Consider the following 20,781-nt stretch of genomic DNA (forward strand, 5'->3'; position numbering starts at 1 on the left):
TGCAAAGTTGATCATTCGGACCTTTCAATTCATAGATGTGGATCTCAGACCTATGAATGGGGATATTCCCGAAACTCACAAAGAAAAAAGGAAGTGAGTTAGACAAAAAGATAAGCAACTTAGACAAAAAGAGAAGTAACTTGGACCCTCCCTTTCCTGCTAGGATTGGAAATCCTGACAACAATTCAGTTTGATCGAATCGTCTAGTTTCGTTTTCCAAGTTAATGCTTCAAAAGGAGGGTGATATGAGGGTTTTGTCTATTCATAAATACCAAAGATTCCACACTTTGTAATTTAGTACAATTGATGTCGAAAATCGACCAATTCACATTTATATAAACTAATAAGCAAAAAAAATACAATTTAATCATAACATGAATAAAATAGTAAGTTCCATATGAACTAACCCGACAAAACAACAAACGAACAATTCTTTAAGGACTAATCAATAATTTTGTCTTTTCCCCGATTATCCTCGGTTTAATTCAATTCTCGATCTATACAATAATTCAGTTTAATTTATCAATACTAATCATTTTGTAACATTCCCTAATATGCATGTACCAGTTCAGTTTTATCTTTTGAATGCCCCTAAAATTTTTTATTTTATTCAATTTAGTCCTAAAACTGAAATTGCTATAACTTTCAAAATTGAGCTTTGATTTCAAAACCGATCTCAATAACATCCTTTTAGGACCCTTTACTATAAATAATTACAAAAATTTCATATCAAATTCAAAATCTATACACTTTAGTCCCTATGTTCAAAAACTAGCAATTAAATTTTACAATCTAGTCCTTTTTCACTTCTAAGCTTAAAATCTAACAATTTAATACCAATTTCTTCAAGAAATCAACAATGGAAAGTTTTGAAAACTTAAACAATTTTACAAATTGGCACATGGGCTAGCTAAATCAAGCTCTCACGACCTCAAAAATATAAAAATTATAAGAAAATAACTAAATTAAACTCACCAAACTAAGATTGAAGGTTTGAAAGCTTCAAACCCTTTTTTTCTTTCTTTTGCTTCATGAAAAAGATGAATATGAACGGAGAAATGTTTTATTTTCTTTTTATTTTATCTTTTATACTTAAATTAATAATGAATTGATCTTAATTAATCTAATTAAACATGATTAATTTAATCTTAAACACAATTAACCAATATGGTAGATTTCAATTGTCATCCACCATCGTTTGGCTACATAATAGTAGTCTAATTGCTAAATTGATTCTTCGACTATTTAAAAATTTATATAGATAAACTTTTATAATTTAATCTTTATACCTTAATTAATTATCAATTTAATAAAATTAAGGTGAAACTTTAATAAACTTTAATACTAAACCAACATCCAAAATAAAATTCCGAAACCAACCTTTCCAATGCCACTAAAAAAACAAATTATTACAATAATTATATTATCTAAATATTTTCTTATCATTCATCACATTTTAAATCGAAGAAATTTAAAATTTATATATATTTTAAATCTCCCGAACAGACGCCAACGAACCGGGTTGACTGTTATCTCTCTCTAACCAAACATCCCACCATCCTCTTCCTCTTCACCGAGTCCAACTAAAACGATTTCCTAATCACCGATTCGTCGTGAACCTCTCATGGCTTCGGAGCAGTGCGGCGCCGTTTTCGAGGTATCTCAGGACGACGACGAGGAACCTTCTTCCTCCGATAACGAGATCGATGAAACGACGACGTCCTTAACGATAACGAAGACGTTTTGAACGATGAAGACGTCGAGTTATTGTTAGAGGAAGAAGATGACATAAATTCCCCTTCTTTACTCCCTTAACCGATCCCTTCCAAGTATCCTTCGCCTCAGTCCCTTTCGTACAACTTGAATGTTGCATGTGTTTTTTCAACAACTTTAATTTTCCTTTTCCTGTTCCTTTGTAACTCTTTATTTTTAATTTTCTCCACCACGAGTCTTATTTAATATTTAATAATGTATATTACATATAATTATTCATTCCTATATGATTACGTGAAGAACCTCTCCAATCTTTCTCTCTGTCACATTTTATCTTCTTCTCTTTTTCCCATTTTCTGTTGACTACCCCCATTTGCCTTTCATCAATCCAGTTTTTCAATTTTCTTCTCTTTTTTTTCTTTTATCATGGAAGAGGCAAAGGGTATGCTTTTCTTTCTGGGTTTTGTTTTGTCTTTTTTTTTTTTAAGATTTTGTTTTCTTGATCTTTAATCCTTTCTTTCTCCTTTTGTTGTTGTTTTTTTTTTTTAATCTTTCATGAAAATTTCATTGTTACTTTTTGAGAATCTGAGATAACTGAATTTTTCCACTTTGCTTTGTATTTCTAGTTTTAGTATTAGACAGATCAATTGAATTTGTGAATGCCTGGAAGTGAAAAAGGAACTCACTTTTTCCACAATTTTTTTTAAAATATAGTTTTTAGGTTTTTTTTATGCATTTTTAGAATAATATGTGTCTCAATTTTCAATCTTGTTTTGTAAATACTTAATTGCAATATTAATGTTTCTTTGCTTCTTCTTCTTTTTTTTTCTTTTTTTTTTTAGTGTTGGAAGCTAAAGAAGGAACCATTTCCGTTGCCTCTGCTTCTCCTGGTCATCAAGAAGGTAATTGTCAACTTTTCATAGGAATTAATGTTTAAAAGCTAATATTAAATGGCCTCTTCATAGTTGCCACCATTAGAATTATTTCGGTAGATTCAAAATATTCTTTTTATTCATTGAATTTTGCCTATTGTTTTAGTTTAGTATTGGAGACTTACTTCCTTCAATACACATATCTTATAGTTTATTTTTTTAGCTGTCACAGTTTCTAGATCAAACTGATGTTTATGATCTGGTATATTGCTTGGATATGATCTGCTAATTTATGTTACCCGGGGCAAGTCTGAACATATGTCCGACATAGGTGTTAGACTCGGGTTTAGGGAAAATGAAGAGTAGAAATAGGTGTTATGTGATGACTTTTAGCTGTGTCACAGTTTATGGATCATAGTGATGGTTATAATTATTGATGATGTGGTATACTGCTTAGATATTCCGCGTTAATTTATGTTACCCGGACTTGAGGATGACTGCATATCATTGTCCGGGTATGTGCCGTACATAGGTGTTGGACACAGGTTTAGGAAAAACAAAGAATCTATGTCACATTTTATGGATCATGGTCATGGTTTTCATTATTGATGATCTGATATTGCTTAGATATGCTGTTTTAATCAATGTTACTCGGACTTGAGGATGAGTTCATATCCATATCTAGATATGTGTTGCACATAGGTGTTAGCCATGGGTTCGAGAAAAACAAAGAGTCTGGATGGCATAGGTCTGTTATCCAATAGTAGGTATTTTAGCTGTCACAGGTTATGGATCATAGTGAGGGTTGTCATTATTGCTTGGATATGCCGTGTTAATCAATATGCCATAAGTATTAGAGATGGGTTTCGGACAACATAGGAGTGAATGATTCAAAGATACTTGATTAACGATGTAGATATCTTCGGAAAACTGTCATGCTTAATGTTGTTAGGTGATTATGAAATTGCTCGTTTCTGTTTATCGTTCAACCAGCTGTACAGGATAGAGATAACAAATTCTTAACACAAGCAATTGGAGAAGCATATAAAGGGGTTGAATGTAAAGATGGAAGGCCGTTTGGTGCAGTTGTCGTTCGCGATGACGAAGTCATTGTAAGTTGCCACAACATGGTTTTGAGAAACACTGACCCTACTGCACATGCAGAGGTTACTGCTATTAGAGAGGTCAGATAAAAAGAACTAAACAAACCAACAAAACAATTTAATCAAATTTATCGATCCTGTCCATATGTTTACTTGAAACGATTGAAACAGTTCCAATCCCTGAAAACCATGAACTGCTACGAAAAGCTTAGATTTTTTTTGTTGATTGTAAGAAAATATGATAGCTTCAATGGAAGAAATACATATAAATATACATTAGCTTTCATTTGTGGGGTTTTTCAGCATTTATTTGCAATTGTTATGGCTTTTTTATGTTTGATGGCAAGAGTTTGCTGTATTTGTAGCAGTCATGTGATGGCCGATAATTTTGCATGTATGTTAAATATAGTGAGGAAATACGACTAATTCAGCTCGATTGTCATCGGTGCATGTTAGACATTAGGATATAAGGATTCTTAGGTTGTCATATAAATGTATGAGAAATCCATGTTTTCTATTAACATACTATGTCCGACATGCAAGAAACTGAATCGGATTGAGCTCTCAGACTGTGAAATGTATGCTTCATGCGAGCCTTGCCCAATGTGCTTCGGTGCTATCCATCTGTCAAGAATCAAGGTCCGATGCCAAACCTTACTATTTTTTAACGTATATAATCCTTTTCATTAACTCACGGTTGCATATGTTGAGATTTCAACCCCGGACCAGTTGGATGTCACTTCTTAAGAGTGGCTATATGAAACCGAAATCGTGACGTGTTTATTATGTAATGGGAAAGCAGAAGCTGGTTTATGGAGCGAAAGCAGAGGCAGCGGTAGCAATAGGATTTGATAGTTTCATTGCGGATGCATTGAGAGGTACTGGGTTTTACCAGAACGCTAACCTGGAGATCAAGCAAGCCGATGGAACAGTTGCTGTCATTGCAGAACAAGTATTTGAGAAGACCAAGGAAAAGTTCACCTTGTATTAATTTCTCTTTCATTACTAGAAACACAGTTTGAAGTTTATGTTAAGACTGCCCCCTCTTTGAAGTTATCAATAAGTAACGCACTGTTTGATTTCAGAAAATGAAGAAATCCTATAAGTATAGTTATAAGTATAATGATGAAGATATGAGATCGAAAGAATATAAAAATTATTTTATAGACTCTTCCCAATATATTATTCGTAATCTTTGTCCAATTATTAATAATATTTTAATAATTTTTTTCATATCATTAACACATAATTTTGATAATATTTTTACTCCAAATTTTAAATTTAAATCAAGAACTTTAAACACCAAATCTCAATCTCAAATTCTGCAAGTTAATTTTCTGAGATTTGAGCTTGATTGATCTTAATTGAAATTTTTTAAAGTTTTAAAAAGCAATTTAATTTCTGGGTTATAGTTTTACGGGGAATTAACTTTTACAATCATTTAAAATTTTCTATATATGTTAAATCTCCCCAACACGCGCCAAGGAAGCGCGTTGACTGTTAGCTCTCTCTAACCAAACATCCCACCTTACCCTTCCTCTTCAACTGAATCCAACTAACACGCTTTCCTAATCACCGATTCCTCGTGAACCTCTCATGGCTTCGGAGCAGTACGGCGGCGTTTTCGAGGTATCTCAGGACGACGACGAGGAACCTTCTTCCTCCGATAACGAGGTCGACGAAAACGACGACGTCCTTAACGTTAACGAAGACGTTCTGAACGATGAAGACGACGAGGTATTGTTAGAGGAAGACGAAGACATAAATTCCCCTTCTTTACTCCCTCAACCGATCCCTTCCCAAGTATCCTTCGCCTCAGTCCCTGCCGTTCCTCTCGCCGTCCCCTCCGCCTCCGCCGTAACTATCGCCGCCATCTCGACCGACGAATTGCCTCCTGATTCCAAACGCCAACGCGTCGATTCTGTCGTGGCGGAGAAAAAAACTCCGCCGCCGCAGCAATTGGACGATTCGCGACGGTTATTTCAACGGTTATGGACCGACGAAGACGAGATCGAGCTTCTCCAAGGGTTCCTCGATTACACAATGTTGAAAACGAGCTCAAATCCTTCTTCTACTTCTCACCATCACCATCACGATACGGCTTTGTTTTACGATCAAATCAAATCGAAACTCCAGCTGGATTTCAACAAGAATCAATTAGTGGAGAAGCTTCGAAGGTTGAAGAAGAAATATAGGAACGTGATTAGCAAGATCTGTTCAGGTAAAGAATTTTCCTTCAAAAGCCCTCATGATCAAGCTACTTTTGAAATTTCTAGAAGGATCTGGAGTGATGGTGTTAGCAAAGTAGAAGATAATGTCTTAGATGATGACGAAAATAACAATAATAACAACGCTAGTTTGATCGATGAAAGTGGAGAGAAAAAGAATTTGACACAGAAACCAGCAGCCACGAAGAAAAGGTCGAGAAATAAAGGAGTGAAAATGGAGGAAAAAAGAGATGTAAACGATGGAATTGTGCATATGGATAGTAACTCTAATGATAGGGTTAATAATGATAATGGTAATGTAGAAGCACTTGGTGTTGGTAGCAGTGGAGGAGGAGCTAACACGGGGGCGGCCGGGGTCATAGAGGAGACCGTGAGGAGTTGTGTAACACCCTTGTTTAAGGAGTTGTTAGGTAGTGTAATGGTAGGAGGAGGGGGATATGGAGAAAGAGGGATCAGTGGATTGGTGATGAATGCAATGCCATTGTGTTTGGGGGGCGGTGGGGGCAATGGGGAATGGATGGATGAAAGATGGAGAAAGCTGCAGATAATGGAGTTGGAAGTTTATTCGAAACGGGTGGAGCTGGTGCAGGATGAGATTAAGGCGGCTTTGGAGGAGCTCCGGTCAATGAATGGGTGATTTTGGATAAGCTGATATAGTGTAGGGAAGTAAGTGGCTTTTGGGTTTCTGTTGATTTGATTGAAATGATGGTTCTGCTTTGCTTAGTTTGTTTGTTGTAGTATTTTTTTCACATTTGTGTACAATATATGATATATTCAAACATGAGTTGGGTTCACTTGCTTAGAGGATGTTATGTTACGATTAATGTAAAGCCTTGACAGAATGCTTTTTGGGTTTTGGAATAATGAGTTCTGGTTATTTTGAAGCTGAAGCTTATTCAACTTGATTTGATGTCATGGGTAAATGTTTGGTAGTTTCAGAGGGAAGACACTATGGTCAAGTTGATGTCATGGGTAAATGTTTGGTAGTTTCAGAGGGAAGACACTATAGTGTGGTTTTTATATGAGCATAATAGAAAAGAAGGGCTGCAAAATTGAATGATTAGGTTTCAGGCTATTTGATTCACATTATCCATATATATAATTTCTTGGGTTATCCCAGATCCAATCCATCTATTATTTTGTTTGTAAAATTAAATGTCGATTCCACATACCATGGTGAGGTGGCAAAATCTTTGATATCAGTCTCGGGATCAAAACTTCGTTTTTGATCCTGTAACAATTTCTACCTTTCCTTAGTAAAAAGGAAAATGAGGAGTTCGAGCCCAAGCGAAAACCAGGCTTATCCAAGTCAAAACAAAAAATTAGCCCCATAACAAGAAGTTGCATGGTAGACAGAGAGACAGGTGCCTCACCTTATCCAAATCCTTCTATTTTTTTCAAACAGGAAAAGAGCATATGCTCCTTCCCTTCCATGGATCCCTTTCATTTCTCCTCCACCCACTGCCAAAAATATCACTAAACCAAGTCTGACGCCAAAACCCAAAATCAGTAAAAATAGAAAGAGAAATCCTCCGTTGAAATGGCATCTGCAACAGCAAGACTCATTTTTCCTCTTCACCACTTAACCCAACCTTGTCCCAAGCCCAAAAAACCTAATCTCTTTCCCCCCCATAAACTCCTCTCCAGAATTCCTCCCAACATCATCCAAACCCATAGAAACCAATCCCATTTCACCGTTCGTTCCATTGATGTCTCTAAAGAAGACAGTCAAGAAACCCCAACTTCTGACCCAGAAAACAAACAATCTCCATCAGTGGAAGAAACAAGTGGGGGAGAAGAGACGATTGACAAACGCAGGTTAGAAGAGAAGTTTGCAGTGTTGAACACAGGGATATATGAGTGCAGGTCATGTGGGTTCAAGTATGATGAAGCAGTGGGTGATCCTTCCTATCCAATTCCACCAGGGTTTCAGTTTGATAAGCTGCCTGATGATTGGAGATGCCCTACCTGTGGGGCTGCAAAGTCTTTCTTTGTGAGTAAGAGTGTTGAGATTGCTGGGTTTGCTCAGAATCAGCAATTTGGTTTAGGGGGCAATGCTCTTACTTCTGGTCAAAAAGCCCTCTTAATTTATGGCAGTTTGTTCTTCTTCTTTGTGCTCTTCTTGAGTGGCTACTTTTTGCAATAGGTAGGTAGGGTGCATAATATAAATTTCTGTAATTTTTCTTTGCCTTAAAGGTATATTTTTCTGCAAATAGGAAAATCCATCAAACGCCCCCCCGCCCCCCCCCCCCCCCGAAAAAAAAATCGAAGCTTCTTTGATTTTTGTGCGTCATTTTAGTTTGCTTGGCATTTCGTTGCTCCATGCATGCTTAAAATATAAAATTCAAGGGTTTTGAATAGATCATGGTACCATTGGCAAACATTAATCCAAAAAGAGATTTTATGGTTTCAACTTTCAAGCACTTTGAAATTATCTGCAAATCAAGATTGTAGAATCTTAGATATTGAATGATCCTTCCCCATGGCAACTATTCTAACACCCTGAGCTTTAGGTTTACCAGCTTTTAGGCCTTGTTTCTAGGCTTTGTTTTGTAGTAATTTGAGCTTTGGTCCTCATTCATTTACCAAGTTTGTTAGAAGCTTCGGTTTTAAAAAAAAGATTATATTATACTTCTTAAGATTGTAAATCATGATGAATTATAAAAGGCAAAATGTTGATAAAGTTGAATTTAAAACTTTGAATGTCCAAATTCCCTATGCCAAATATCATGTGAATTTCCTCAGATGTATATCATGTCTAAATATATCTCGAACATATTATTTGTAATTGTACCTACACTTACAAACTTCTTCAAAATATAAATATAAATGCATTTACAAAAACAAAGTGGCAATGATAGGTTGTGATTTACATACTTGTAATGGAACACAAGTAAACTTGTCATACAATCATGTCTATCCTGGTTGTAATAGAATAAGCAATGAAAGGGGCATCCTTGAAATGAGAAACAATACCAATCATATTTTCTCCGTTAAGTTACAAAACACAACAGGTGGCTTTGCCAGTTCCGGCTCTTGCCAATGCTATACTGTAAACTGAGATCTACAATATGATTATGCCTATTTGTACAACTTGAACATATAAATGACATTATCGACATAACAGTCCTAGTTTTAGTTGTGTGATGGGAGCCTATGGTTTAAACTACGCAACGGTTTGCATGACTTTGATACACTATAAGTTAAAAATTTGACAATTAGTGAATGTACACGCCTGTGTCAAAGAAATAGGCAACAACAACACCATCCGATATCATGATCACTGCCGATTTACAGGAGATGGACGAGTCTTAATCTGATAAACCTTCTTCGTCTGCTTCTCGTACGCTCCACTAGATGCGTTTTCTTGTTTTAAGCAACTTCCAGGGTTTACATTCACCGGTTTACCTATCCATGTATTGGGTGGTAGGGGAGCAGCACCTGTGTTCTGCTCAGACAGGAGATCTAGATTTTGCAGGCACCTAGAATTTGGCATTTTCGAAGACATCTCTGCATGTGCTCTACCTCTGGCACTTCCCTCAAATGACAAAGCAGACATTCCAGTCCTCAAATCACAATAACGGTCCTGATTCTGTAATCTATCCTGTGCCCTGAAGTTGTTTTTTACTTGCATACCATTGGATGATGGATGTCTTGGGTTACCCGATATACCTTGAGGATGGTTGTGTTGACTATAGTAATTTGCGCCATTACCGTATCCCCTTCCATAACTTAATGGTCCAGTCACACGTGGCTGGCTGCAATAATAATGGTTTGGGTCATCAAGAAAGCCCCTTTCATAACCTGCTGGTCCAGCGGGTCTTGGTCTAATGCTGGTGTAGTTGCTTGACATATTAAAAGATGGTTGCTCGAACAACCAAGAGGATGGTCCCTTTGATTTTATATTAAGAGTATTCTTGACAAGACGGTGTGCTGCCTCTCCTAGCTGAGGCCCAATGATTGCACCAGGTACCAGTGCCCTGTCAAACAAATTTAACAATGAATATCCTAGTAACCACCAGCAGCTATGAAGGCCTTTGAATAAATTCTGAGGTCCTAACAGCACTGGCACTAAATTGATGGCAAATTTTACTAGTATGGTAACAGATCTCTAAAATTATGCTACAATTCTCACCGATCTCTGCCTTGCTGGCGCCGGCCACCATTGTCTTCATGCCATAATACAGGAAAAGGTTTGATGTCCAATGGTGTTAGAACCTGCAAGAGTGACATGCATGTGTTTAAAAGTAAACTCTGCTGAGGGATCCACAATGCTATGTAATGTTTCTCAGGATGAGAGAGTACCATAAAAGAAAGTTCAATGGTAATCTTGTGCATCCTTTTGTTCCCTAATTATACCTAATAAATTTAAGCCTACGCCTGTGTCAAAAAGTCATACCTTTATGGGTACCAAAACACCCTGTGGAAGTCTTGGAATATGTTTATGATGTAAAGGATTAAGATATGTAACATTCCTGCAAAGAAAAAAATGCATGAAAAATAATTAGGATAAATTTATACAAGCGTTCAAGACAAAAAATGGAAATAGAACCATGGAAGACTTACAACACTTGGTTAAATTCTATATGCGGCAAACCCTTGACAGGGGAAGAGACTACATGTTGCCAACCATTCCTTTCAGATAACCAAAGAAATCCATTCATTCCACCGCTGTGAAGGACAATTTAGGAGGATGTAAAACCAACAGATGTTCCCTAAAAATTATTTCAAATGTGAACACTCAACAATTAACAGTTAGATTAACCAACCTAGCATTTGTGTCGATTGGCCATAAGAATCTTTCATGGGGGCGAACATGATGGTACATTTGATAATACGAAATCACTTGAGAAGCCAAAGGATGAAGGGGATGGACATATAGCAGATCAAGCATCACACTGTTCCGAATCTGCTCTTCAGCCTGTAGATATTAAGGGTTAGAATAATGAATCAACCAAAAACATTGTAAGAACAAGAGTGCATGAAAGAAGACTCCAGGATATTTCACATGCATAAATTAGAAATTAAGCTTGCTAATCTAAAACAACCATTCAGACCGTTAAAGTAGCTTCAAGCTTTCTTGTTGCAGAAAGCAACTTCTTCTCATCAATGAATGGCAATTTTACAACACCCTGGTGGAAAGAAAAAGGGTAAGAGTCCACAATTTTTTGTTGAAATGCATGAGGAAAATAAATAAAAATAAGTTAAATTTCTAGATAAGAATACACCTGCCATGCAAAGCGTTTTCCATGCATGTCAATCTCAAAATCTGTCGCATAAAGAAATCTCAGTGAACTTTACAAGAGGGGAGGAATCTCACAAGACAAAGAGACCGCCAAGAGCTGATTGACTTCTTACCAGTGGGATAGAAATTATAGATAGGTGATGATGGATCAGTCATCAGTTTCCCATACTCTTCAGGCAAAGCTTTATAACTATAACATGATAAGAGATAAAATAGTATAGCATAAGCAACAGTAAACCAGAACCAAAAAGAAATATTTGACGTAAAATGCTACATACTTATAGACAACAAATATAAAGCAAAGAAACCTGGCAGCTGGCAGTGTTCCCATGAGCTGGTCAAAGGGTTTAAATGGCTCTCCCATGAAAAATGTTATTTCCAAATCAGCTAGATCTGTAAGATCCGAAGTAAATGGAGCATAATGATATGGATAAAACCTGAAGGAAACAGTGTAGATGCCACTTTAGACTAACTGAATAAAAAAGCCATATTGCAAGACATGTAGCATATTTTGGACTATTTGTTTGGTAGTCCTACTAGACATGTATATACAGCAGAAGCCAACTGCAGTTTGAGCTACAGAAAGAGTATCAGATACCAAATACCTGGCTCTCCTTGACCGTGACTAAAACCTAAAACCTTTAAGTTGAAAATGTCTCAACTGTTTGCAAAGACAATAGCACACAGCATTAAGGGTGTACTTGAAAGTGGGAGGATGGAAAGAGGGGAGTACAAAAGTGGAAAGGGCAAATTTTGACTGCACCCGGTAGGAAAGAGAAGTGAGAAAAGAAATAACAAAGACGACCGTTTTTGCATCATAATGTATAAAAACAAATCATTTCAAATTGGAAAGGCAAGAGGAAAGAAATGAGAGAGGAATAAGTTAAGCATGCATATTAACTTCCCTTCATCTTTCAACTCTACCAAGCAATTGATGGAAAGATGTTACTTTTTCTTTCTACTTTTCCATCTTTCCAGCCAAGCACACCAATAGATAGGAAAAATATTTTTCTATCTATCCACTTTTCTCCTCTTTCAACCTTCCAACCTACCAAACAAACTTAAGCGAATTTTTGTACAGATAACACCGTCTCTTTCTGATATTTACTAGTAATGCATGCAGAGCGTTGGAAAGCATGAGGCAAAAAACACATAAATCCATTGCCGAGCATAGGCTTCACTTGGCATTTAAAGCATAGCATTGGAAAGCATAAGCAGGCGAAAGGATGCATAAGTCAATGCCAAGAGCATACAGAAAATGCTTACACTCTATATTTAATCTTAGTTTGTTTAGTTTATGAAATGACAGATGGAAGGGAACATATATACAAATTTTCTGCCAGTCCAAAACAAAACTAACCATTGCCAGGAGCAAACACCTTGGTAGTAATAGCGGCATACCCAGCATAGCCCTTCAACATACTTCAAAACCTGCAAGAAATAGAGACAACCATTACAGCACTTCTACCAGGATACCACATACACAATGTATTGTGGCAAAAATCTTCCACTGGACTTTGAATTTAAACTTACAATATCCTTTTTAACTTCTTCAATTTCCCCAGGATTTGATATGTCAAATTTCTCAACATAATATCTTTCTTTGTATCCTGGTTCCCCTAATTTAATCTGGAAAAAGAACAAGTAGATTACTACAGTGCAAGAAGCTGATTACAAAAAGCTACCACACTTCTCCGATTGCTCAAAGGACAGTCAGGGCTTGCATGAGATTCTACATATCCTAACTATCCCCTTCACTTCTATATATTATGTAATATAAGACCAACAGTGGAACAGCTTAAGCTCACAGTTCAAATGGATGTCAATAAAGTACGCAGATAATGATATTCTACAAAATTCACAGCAATTTACTATAACTTCCCCCTTCACTTTTCAACTTTATGGGTTAAAAGATTAAAAGTGGAAGGTTAAGCCATCAGTTCAAACGGATGTCAAGATAAGCTAGTGGATAATGTTATTCAACAAAATTCAGTACAAAATGAAAGAGCATAAAGTTAATCAAGACTTCACATAACCAAAGATTTCTCAATTTATCAATAAAAGAGCGTAAAGCTAATTCAGTGCAGATAATGATATCACTTGGTAGCTAATTCAGTGCAGATAATGATATCACTTGGTTCAGATCAAGTTAAGCATTAAGCATCCGTGAGCTCGTCAATATGCTTCGAATTAGTAACAACCTGAATTCTCACTTTGACCTACAATCCAAGCAATTTCACGTGTAGAGACACTGAACCTGCCATTTTACTTGAACACAGATTTCGAATTTAAAACAAAATGATTTATTACACAGACCTTATCTACAACAGTTGCCTGTGCATCCTCAGAGGACTCTCCTCTTGCTTTAAGCTTTATCTGTTCATTATTCTCAATTGCCTGAAAATAGTCATTTACCAACATAAGGAACTTATATGAGAACTTAAAAAGAAATAAAACAACGCATGATAAACCACCAATCACCAATGGACAGCCAAAAGCTCATAACTTAAGCACACAACTTGCGCAAAACCACAATTTATTCATAAAGACAAGTAAAAGATCTGACTAAAACAGTTATCATAAAATAGAAGTTCACTGAACTTCAAAATTTACAAATTTATTACTATCAAGGATATATTTCTCCTTGCCTTCAAGAGATTTCTTTGCACTTCAGTAAGAATCTCTTCAAAAGTCACTTCCCCAGATGTTGTGTGTGTTGCTATTTGTTGGATGCAGTAAAATTTGAACATTTACACATATTTCTGCATACATGTTTGTAGTTGCTAGGAAGGAACAAAAGATTCTTTAAAAAAAATGGCCAAGATTGGTCCCCCTTAAGTGAGCAATTATTTTTCCAGCTAAGCCTACTTCACAGAAATCAATAGAAGATAAATACAACACTTTTTTTTTAATTAATGTAACACATTGCTCCAAGAGAAAAGCAACCTAGCTCTAAAAGATGTTACTGAAATCACCCAACTTATCTAGCATCACATCAGTCATTAAAAAAGAAAAATCAAAATATAATATAATCATCCAAATTTCATGTCCTGGTTTTCAATGTATAGGAGATGCACATATGTATCAAAGAACAGAAGATGTAACTCACCTGCTGTATACGAGCCCTCTTCTGAAAGATTTGGTCTTCATGAACAGAAACAGATTGAATAAAATACTCCACTCTATCTAACAAAACCTGTGCTTGCAAAAAAGGGGGGGGATAATATCAGCAACCATGAGAAAGAACAGTTGTAGCCTGATCTGGACAAGAAATTAAAAATAACAACAATTTCTTCTGATCTCATGCAACACACTATTTTGTCATGATAATTGAATTAAGTCGTTAACAAGGAGGACTCACTTCATTAAGTCAGCCTGTACTCTATCTCAGTTCTTTTCTAGAGTGTCAACAAATATGCACCCATTGTTAATTGGTTAACTTTGATCTGTTGTTCTTCAGCAGAAAATCTCATATAACAGCAATATAGCATCTAGCCATTGATTAGGAATCTAAATAATTTTGGGAAGAGAGAGTCCAAAAAGAATTTTTTCTAGATTTGTGAATTTTGAGATGGTCAATGGTTAAAGAACTGTGTACTGGTTTTATGTATGTATACTGGTATCCACGCACAACAACCCATCCCACCTACCAAAAAGTGAAGACAGAAAATGTATAATAAATATCTATTTGACTTGAAGTGGAGATGAAATCCATTCCCAACTCCTGATGAGATAATCACTAAATTTGATGTTTGATAGGTAAAAATGGAAATTATTAGTCTCCCACAAACGCTTCATTCCAAAGCATAGTGAGTTCTTCACTCTACTGATCGTTACTATTAAGAAATAAAGCTCCAGTTCATAACTAGATATTCCATTGATGCACTTTTATCTGTTATAGTTCATAGTGAACTTTCTGACAAAGACTTAACAGATACATAAAAAAAAATAGGGAAAAATTACCTCACCGGCATCAGTAAGATAACCACCCATGGCTGCAAATTCCCTTTTATACACTTGCATCAGAAGATTTATAGCACCCTGAAACAGAAAAATACTTATGCTTTGATTAATAATATAGAATAAAGAAAAACCAGGCACTGAAACTAAGGGAATCACATACCTCCCTGATTTCTAGTGTTGGCATATGTGGAAGGAAATCATTGCCAACAAAGAAACATATGAAAACAAAATCATCCACTATTCTTTCAAAGTTTATCTCAAATGGAGGGTTGGGGATCTCTAAATCATATTCCAAATATTCTCGCAACATCCATATGTTAAGAAACTGTCCATACAATTAGCCAAATCAGCACAGTATGTAAACCAAGCAAGAAAAAGAGGAATGAACAATTGTGCTTGTGTTGTATCACTTAAATGGAGATTGAGTTTACTTCTGTACCTGATATTTCTTCTTGTGTATAGGTGTATCATCCATAACATTCCATTCTCCGGTTTCATCATCTGGCTTACCACGACACTCTGCTGCCAAATGACCTACTTGACCACAGAGAAAGCACTTGTCCTGTTGTCCAGGAAGAGCAATCACCTACACAGCAATGGAAAATGAATAATAATAAAAACAACCATTAGCAATAAATTGTTTGAAACTGAGAATAAGATTTAAAATAAAGATAAAGAGGCACCGACCTCTCTTAAAATTGAAAAGTGAACCTCATGTGTAGCTAAGGACAACATGATCAAATCTGCATCCTGATCATGACAAATCAAATGCCTAATTTAGCACTACAATTAAAACATCTATGAGAGAGCCATAAATGAATGAGAAGTAGCATAGTGTGAAGGGCTAGTTATGGAGTTGACTCTCACCAGACCATACAGACAGTGTCGCGTGTTTGCATTGAAGCCAGGAAGGTTACGTTGTAAACGAATGTATGACATAATCTTGTGTTCTCCCTCACCAGGAACATTTGCATCAGAAAGAATAACCTTCAAATAGTCACCCAATGCAGCCCCATAAATAAATTTAGAGAGACAAAGTATCCTGAAAGCCAAAAGTATATGGGAAAATTATACAGAAAGGATTATCCATTTTGCAAGGAATCATCCAATCCTTGAAGCCAGAAAAGGATAATGTCCTTCGCACCTTTGTATTCCGCCAGCCAGGATTATGATTCAACCTAGATTGTATATAATACTGAAGAGCTACAGACAACACAGCCATAAATGAAGTGCCAGGAGTAATAACATTTGAGTCACATGTTTCAGGTTTTTCCTTGGGGGACAAAGCATTCCCCTCAGCCTCAAACTCTTTCCTTAATCTCTCCTCTTCAGCTGCCTAACATGACATAAACAACCAAAATATAAATCAACTAATCTGATCATTAGAATCCACTAAATAATTCAAAGACTTACTGCCTCAGCAGCATCTTTTGCCGCTCTAAAACGTCGAGTTCGTTGCTGATTCATTTTAGCTCTAGGGGCAACACCATCTACAAATATTATATATACAAAACGAATTAAAGAAACAATTAAAAGAAGAAAGAAAATTGAATAAACATGGAATAAAGCCTACCAATTGCCATATAGAGTAGCTTTCTAGGACGAACCAATGAGAAGAGATGGTCAATATAGTCAAAGATTGATTTAAATACATCGTCATAGGTGGCAGGTGCAGGCTGTAATAAATAAAACATCACGATGAGTGATATCCACTAAAAGATCAAGGCCAAGGCAGAAATAAAAACCACTATCCCAACTTACGGAACACAAAAAAGGAAAAATGTTGATGCACCAGTCATCAAGGACAATACTTCTCGATGCATGGTAATCAAGATCATACAAAGAAAGGAAAACATACTACAACTTCCTGACCATAATAATATCCAATCCACCACTTGATTACCCTAGAACTTGCTTTCAGTCAAAATTGTATTTATATACAGATTGCAAATAGACCCTCCCTAAAACCTTCTCCTCCCCAAAAGCTAATTCTAGCACCATAATACCCTTCCTAAGCAACATATATTTCCCAATAACATTTACTAAACTACATCTTAAGTAAAAACACATTTCCAAACAGTTCGTACATCAATCATCATAATTACATCCCTAACAACAACAAAAAATTCTAAAATCAACTCAAAATAAAATTTAGAAAAAAAAATCCAAACAAAAAGAAATTCTGAAGGTCTTTCATTTCCAAAAGAAAAATTACCTTGCCCTCAGGGTGAAAACAAGGGTGAATGATTCCATTCATATCGAGATAAAGATTATCGAATTCGAGGCCGTTAGGGTTAGGTTTAGAGACATCAACTGGTATTTGATTTCCATCTGCGTCTTCTCTCGGTTCTTCCTCGATTACGTCGACGATTGATTGCGGGTACCGATCCACTAACCACCTGTAAAACGCCGGTACTCCCATAGCTGTGCTGTGTAGAATTGGGGGTTCCTCCGGTCAACCAAAGGTTTTGGAGGGTGGGTTTTTTTTTTCCGATAGAGGGAAAAAATCGGAAAAAGAAAGAAAAAAAAGAGAGAGAGAAAATTCGAGATGTGTAAATGATGGTGATATTGTACGGTGCAACGGTAATATAAAAAGCCTTTCTTTTGTGAGCGTTACTGAAATGACTAAATTGCCCTATATTATGGTGGGAAGTAAAATAGGGATAGGATGGCTAAGCAAAGGGGCAAGGAATTATTCAATTTGGCGGAAAAGTATATACTTGGTTTAAATTTTAAAAAATCTGTTATTTTAATCAATTAAGGTGTTTAAAAATATAATTACTACAAATTAATCTTAGTTTTTTAATTAAAAATAAAAAATTTCAATATAATTAGAATTTGAATCCGCATCCATTATATTAGTAAAACCTTACATTTATCATTCAATTAAAATTTTATTTTATTTTTTATACATTTTAATTTTATTATTCATACTTTATCATCTTTATATATTAATAATATTGTTAATTCAGTTGATGTCACAATTTAAATTGACACTAGTGATGGCAACACCATGATAAATAATTATATTCATTTAATATTCTTAATTTGATGTATTTATATGTTTAAATTTAATTTTCCTTACAACTTAATCTATTTTTATTTTAATAGTGTATATATTTCATATGCTATTATCATTAATTAATTTTAAACTATATGTTTTACTATTTATTGTATTTTATTTTTAAATATACATTTGTGTTCTAAATACGTGATTGATAGAATTTTTAGTAAAACTTAACAAGAATAGTTAAAATTTAAGAAAATTATATTCTTTTTCTAAACATCGAAGTGCTAAAATTGATAATTAAATTAATAAAGAATTTCTATTAATACAATACTAATATTTTAAAAATTCAATTAAAATTAAAATGCTTTAGAATTTAAGAATTAAATCAAAATTTACGGATGTTGATTAGAATTTGAGTCAAGTGTAAATGACAGGTATTATCACAATCTCTTAATTTTTCTCCATTTTTGCGCTATTTATTCATTTGAAATTCACTTATTTTGTTTTTAGTTTGTAGAATTTAATCTTTTTATTTTTTTCAATTTAATAATTTAAATTCAATTAATAACATTATCAAAAAATTTCTATTAAATTGGATTATTTTTCATACTTAAAATAAAAAATTTGTTCATGTTTCTATTAAATTGGATTGTTTTTCATACTCAAAATAAAAAATTTGTCCATCTGATTAATATTAAATTGAAAGTTAGCTATAGGGTTATAAGATTCTCCTTCTGAAATTATAAGATTCTTGAACACTATTTCAAAGAAGCAAAGTGAAATTCCATATTTTTTTCTTTTTTTGCTTACATGACTTTCATATGATTTTAAATTTATCATCATGAGAATTTTTTTAATTTAAAGATGGAATATAATCAAATTTAATGTAAGTTTTTTTTACTTTTTTATTAATTAGAATTTAGTTATTAAATTAAAAGAGTATACGAATTAAAATTTTGAAATTAAAAAATGAATGTTGAAATGTATGAAGAGTATAAAGATGGAAGCTGAACTAGACTTATAGCAAAATATGTAGCATAATATTCGATCATCATGAATGATATTGAGTTTCATCAAAGGGTAGAGTTTATAATATTTGCATCGCAAGCTTGCATATAGTATGATTATAGATGCATAAGAGAAAGGGCATTATTAAACCAGGTGAGGTTGGTATTTGCATATTTTTCAAGTTAATGTTAGATTGCGTTCAATTTGCAACTGAAAATATACATTTACTTGCGCTATGTTTGTCCAATTATTCCTTATTGGTTTTTTCACGAAGATTGTCCCGATCGAGCCAACGAGTGGTAATACTGGAATCGAATTGGCATTCTTGGAAGCTTCTAAGGGTTACAGACTCATAATTACAATGCCTTATTTATCAAGTTTCGAAAGGAGAATGGTCCTCCGGGCTTTCGGGGCGAGGTGGTTCTTATCAATCCGTCCCAGGGCATGATAGGTGCATTTGAGAAGGCCGAGGAAATTATAGCAAAGATTCCTAATTCCTATATTATTCAACAGTTTGAAAACCTTGCCAACTCAAAGGTATCATGTTTATGCACATTTTGGTATTTGGAGCCTTAGAAGTTGGCATGATTCGATACAATTTCTTGTTTTAGACCCATTATGAGACAACTAGACTAGAATATGGAAGGGCATTGGAGGGAAAATAGACATCCTTTTATCCGCTATCGGAAGGTTTCGTAAGTAGATCTAAGATGTATCTGAGAGAATAGAATCCTGACATTAAGGTTAGAGTTTCTGATGCCGCTTAATTAGACCGAATAAAATCGTGACTTCAATATCTTAATTGTATTGCATCTTGCCACATTTTCTTTTCAAGTCATTGGGGTTGAGCTAGTTGAAAGTGCAGTGCTCTATTGAGAAAAAACCTATTAAGTTTTTAACATTTATAATGTAATTTCTTATTCAAATTGGCCTTCAAACTAGCATTACCATTTGTCTCAAATATGTATATATGTATGTGCATGATTTATATATTTATGAACTTCTTGCATATGTTAAAGTTGAAGGTCCACATAAGATTCAACTAATTGGTGTTGGGTTCATCGCTGGGGTTCTAAATGTGAATTTACTGAATGAAGTTGTTTAAGTTAAGTCTCAAAAGTTATTTAATTATTCAAATTATACTTCCTAGTAGATGTGGCATATGAATAGTATTATCTATTAATGACATGTTGTTATGGGTCTAAACTGAAGTAAGAAACAAAGGGCTAATAGATAAATGAAGTGTTTAAAGGTTTTAATGAAACAATATGCAAAAAGGTTTAATAAAAACGGAGCGTTTAGAGGTTTTACACGTACAGTTAGTTGTACCGTAACTATAGCTAATTTGTGAGCAATAATTTTTTAGTTTTTTTTTCCTATATATCATGTTGTAAGTGGGTAAGGGCAGTTATGAAACGAATTTTGTTAAGCATTAAATTTATTTCTTCAATTAATTCTTCTCCATCTCTATGTTTTCTATTTTCTGACTTCTTCTTCTAATTTCTCTCTCATCAAAGGTATCATAGCTTTAACGATTCTCCATGGCCAAGGAAGGGGTTACTATGCTATTGCAAAAGGAGGTAAGTGTTTTACAGCAAGAGATGAGAAAACTGCAGGGTGAGGTGTCTTAGTTGGATGC

The 20,781-nt window shown here is 34.9% G+C and overlaps 4 protein-coding genes across 7 annotated transcripts; 3 read left to right on the forward strand and 1 right to left on the reverse strand.

Annotated features, from left to right (window-relative positions):
• The first annotated feature begins 1,504 nt into the window (after window positions 1-1,504).
• LOC107888738 (guanosine deaminase) lies at window positions 1,505-4,772 on the forward strand. 4 transcript variants are annotated; one of them, XM_016812933.2, is made up of 5 exons: window positions 1,505-1,829; window positions 2,556-2,615; window positions 3,579-3,769; window positions 4,232-4,327; window positions 4,491-4,772. In XM_016812933.2, coding segments are annotated over exons 1-5 (537 nt in total). In that variant the 5' UTR covers window positions 1,505-1,828; the 3' UTR covers window positions 4,680-4,772. The 4 variants fall into 4 exon arrangements, with proteins under 4 accessions (XP_016668422.1, XP_040937631.1, XP_016668416.1 ...); XM_041081697.1 differs by having other exon boundaries at window positions 1,506-1,829; window positions 3,579-3,697; XM_016812927.2 differs by lacking the exon at window positions 1,505-1,829 and adding an exon at window positions 1,852-2,155.
• A 245-nt stretch (window positions 4,773-5,017) lies between these two features.
• On the forward strand, window positions 5,018-8,129 carry LOC107955944 (probable transcription factor At3g04930). Its single transcript, XM_016891722.2, has one exon. It carries the CDS (start codon window positions 5,285-5,287, stop codon window positions 6,551-6,553), a length of 1,269 nt encoding a protein of 422 aa, XP_016747211.2. The 5' UTR covers window positions 5,018-5,284; the 3' UTR covers window positions 6,554-8,129.
• On the forward strand, window positions 7,106-8,129 carry LOC107945965 (rubredoxin). Its single transcript, XM_016880141.2, has one exon. It carries the CDS (start codon window positions 7,457-7,459, stop codon window positions 8,060-8,062), a length of 606 nt encoding a protein of 201 aa, XP_016735630.2. The 5' UTR covers window positions 7,106-7,456; the 3' UTR covers window positions 8,063-8,129.
• Window positions 8,130-8,879: 750 nt separating this feature from the next.
• LOC107888726 (5'-3' exoribonuclease 4) lies at window positions 8,880-17,690 on the reverse strand. Its single transcript, XM_016812917.2, has 22 exons — window positions 17,340-17,690; window positions 16,698-16,800; window positions 16,538-16,614; window positions 16,269-16,460; window positions 15,992-16,111; window positions 15,812-15,874; window positions 15,564-15,710; window positions 15,285-15,449; window positions 15,125-15,202; window positions 14,271-14,357; window positions 13,478-13,558; window positions 12,695-12,790; window positions 12,522-12,592; window positions 11,470-11,598; window positions 11,275-11,351; window positions 11,145-11,185; window positions 10,974-11,048; window positions 10,686-10,837; window positions 10,483-10,587; window positions 10,316-10,391; window positions 10,052-10,134; window positions 8,880-9,896 (listed from the first exon to the last, which is right to left on the reverse strand). The coding sequence occupies exons 1-22, from the start codon at window positions 17,544-17,546 to the stop codon at window positions 9,197-9,199; spliced, it is 2,925 nt and encodes a 974-aa protein (XP_016668406.1). The 5' UTR covers window positions 17,547-17,690; the 3' UTR covers window positions 8,880-9,196.
• Between the last annotated feature and the right edge of the window lie 3,091 nt (window positions 17,691-20,781).

The sequence above is a fragment of the Gossypium hirsutum genome, chromosome A11, assembly GCF_007990345.1.
Source record: "Gossypium hirsutum isolate 1008001.06 chromosome A11, Gossypium_hirsutum_v2.1, whole genome shotgun sequence".
NCBI classification, from domain to species: domain Eukaryota; kingdom Viridiplantae; phylum Streptophyta; class Magnoliopsida; order Malvales; family Malvaceae; genus Gossypium; species Gossypium hirsutum.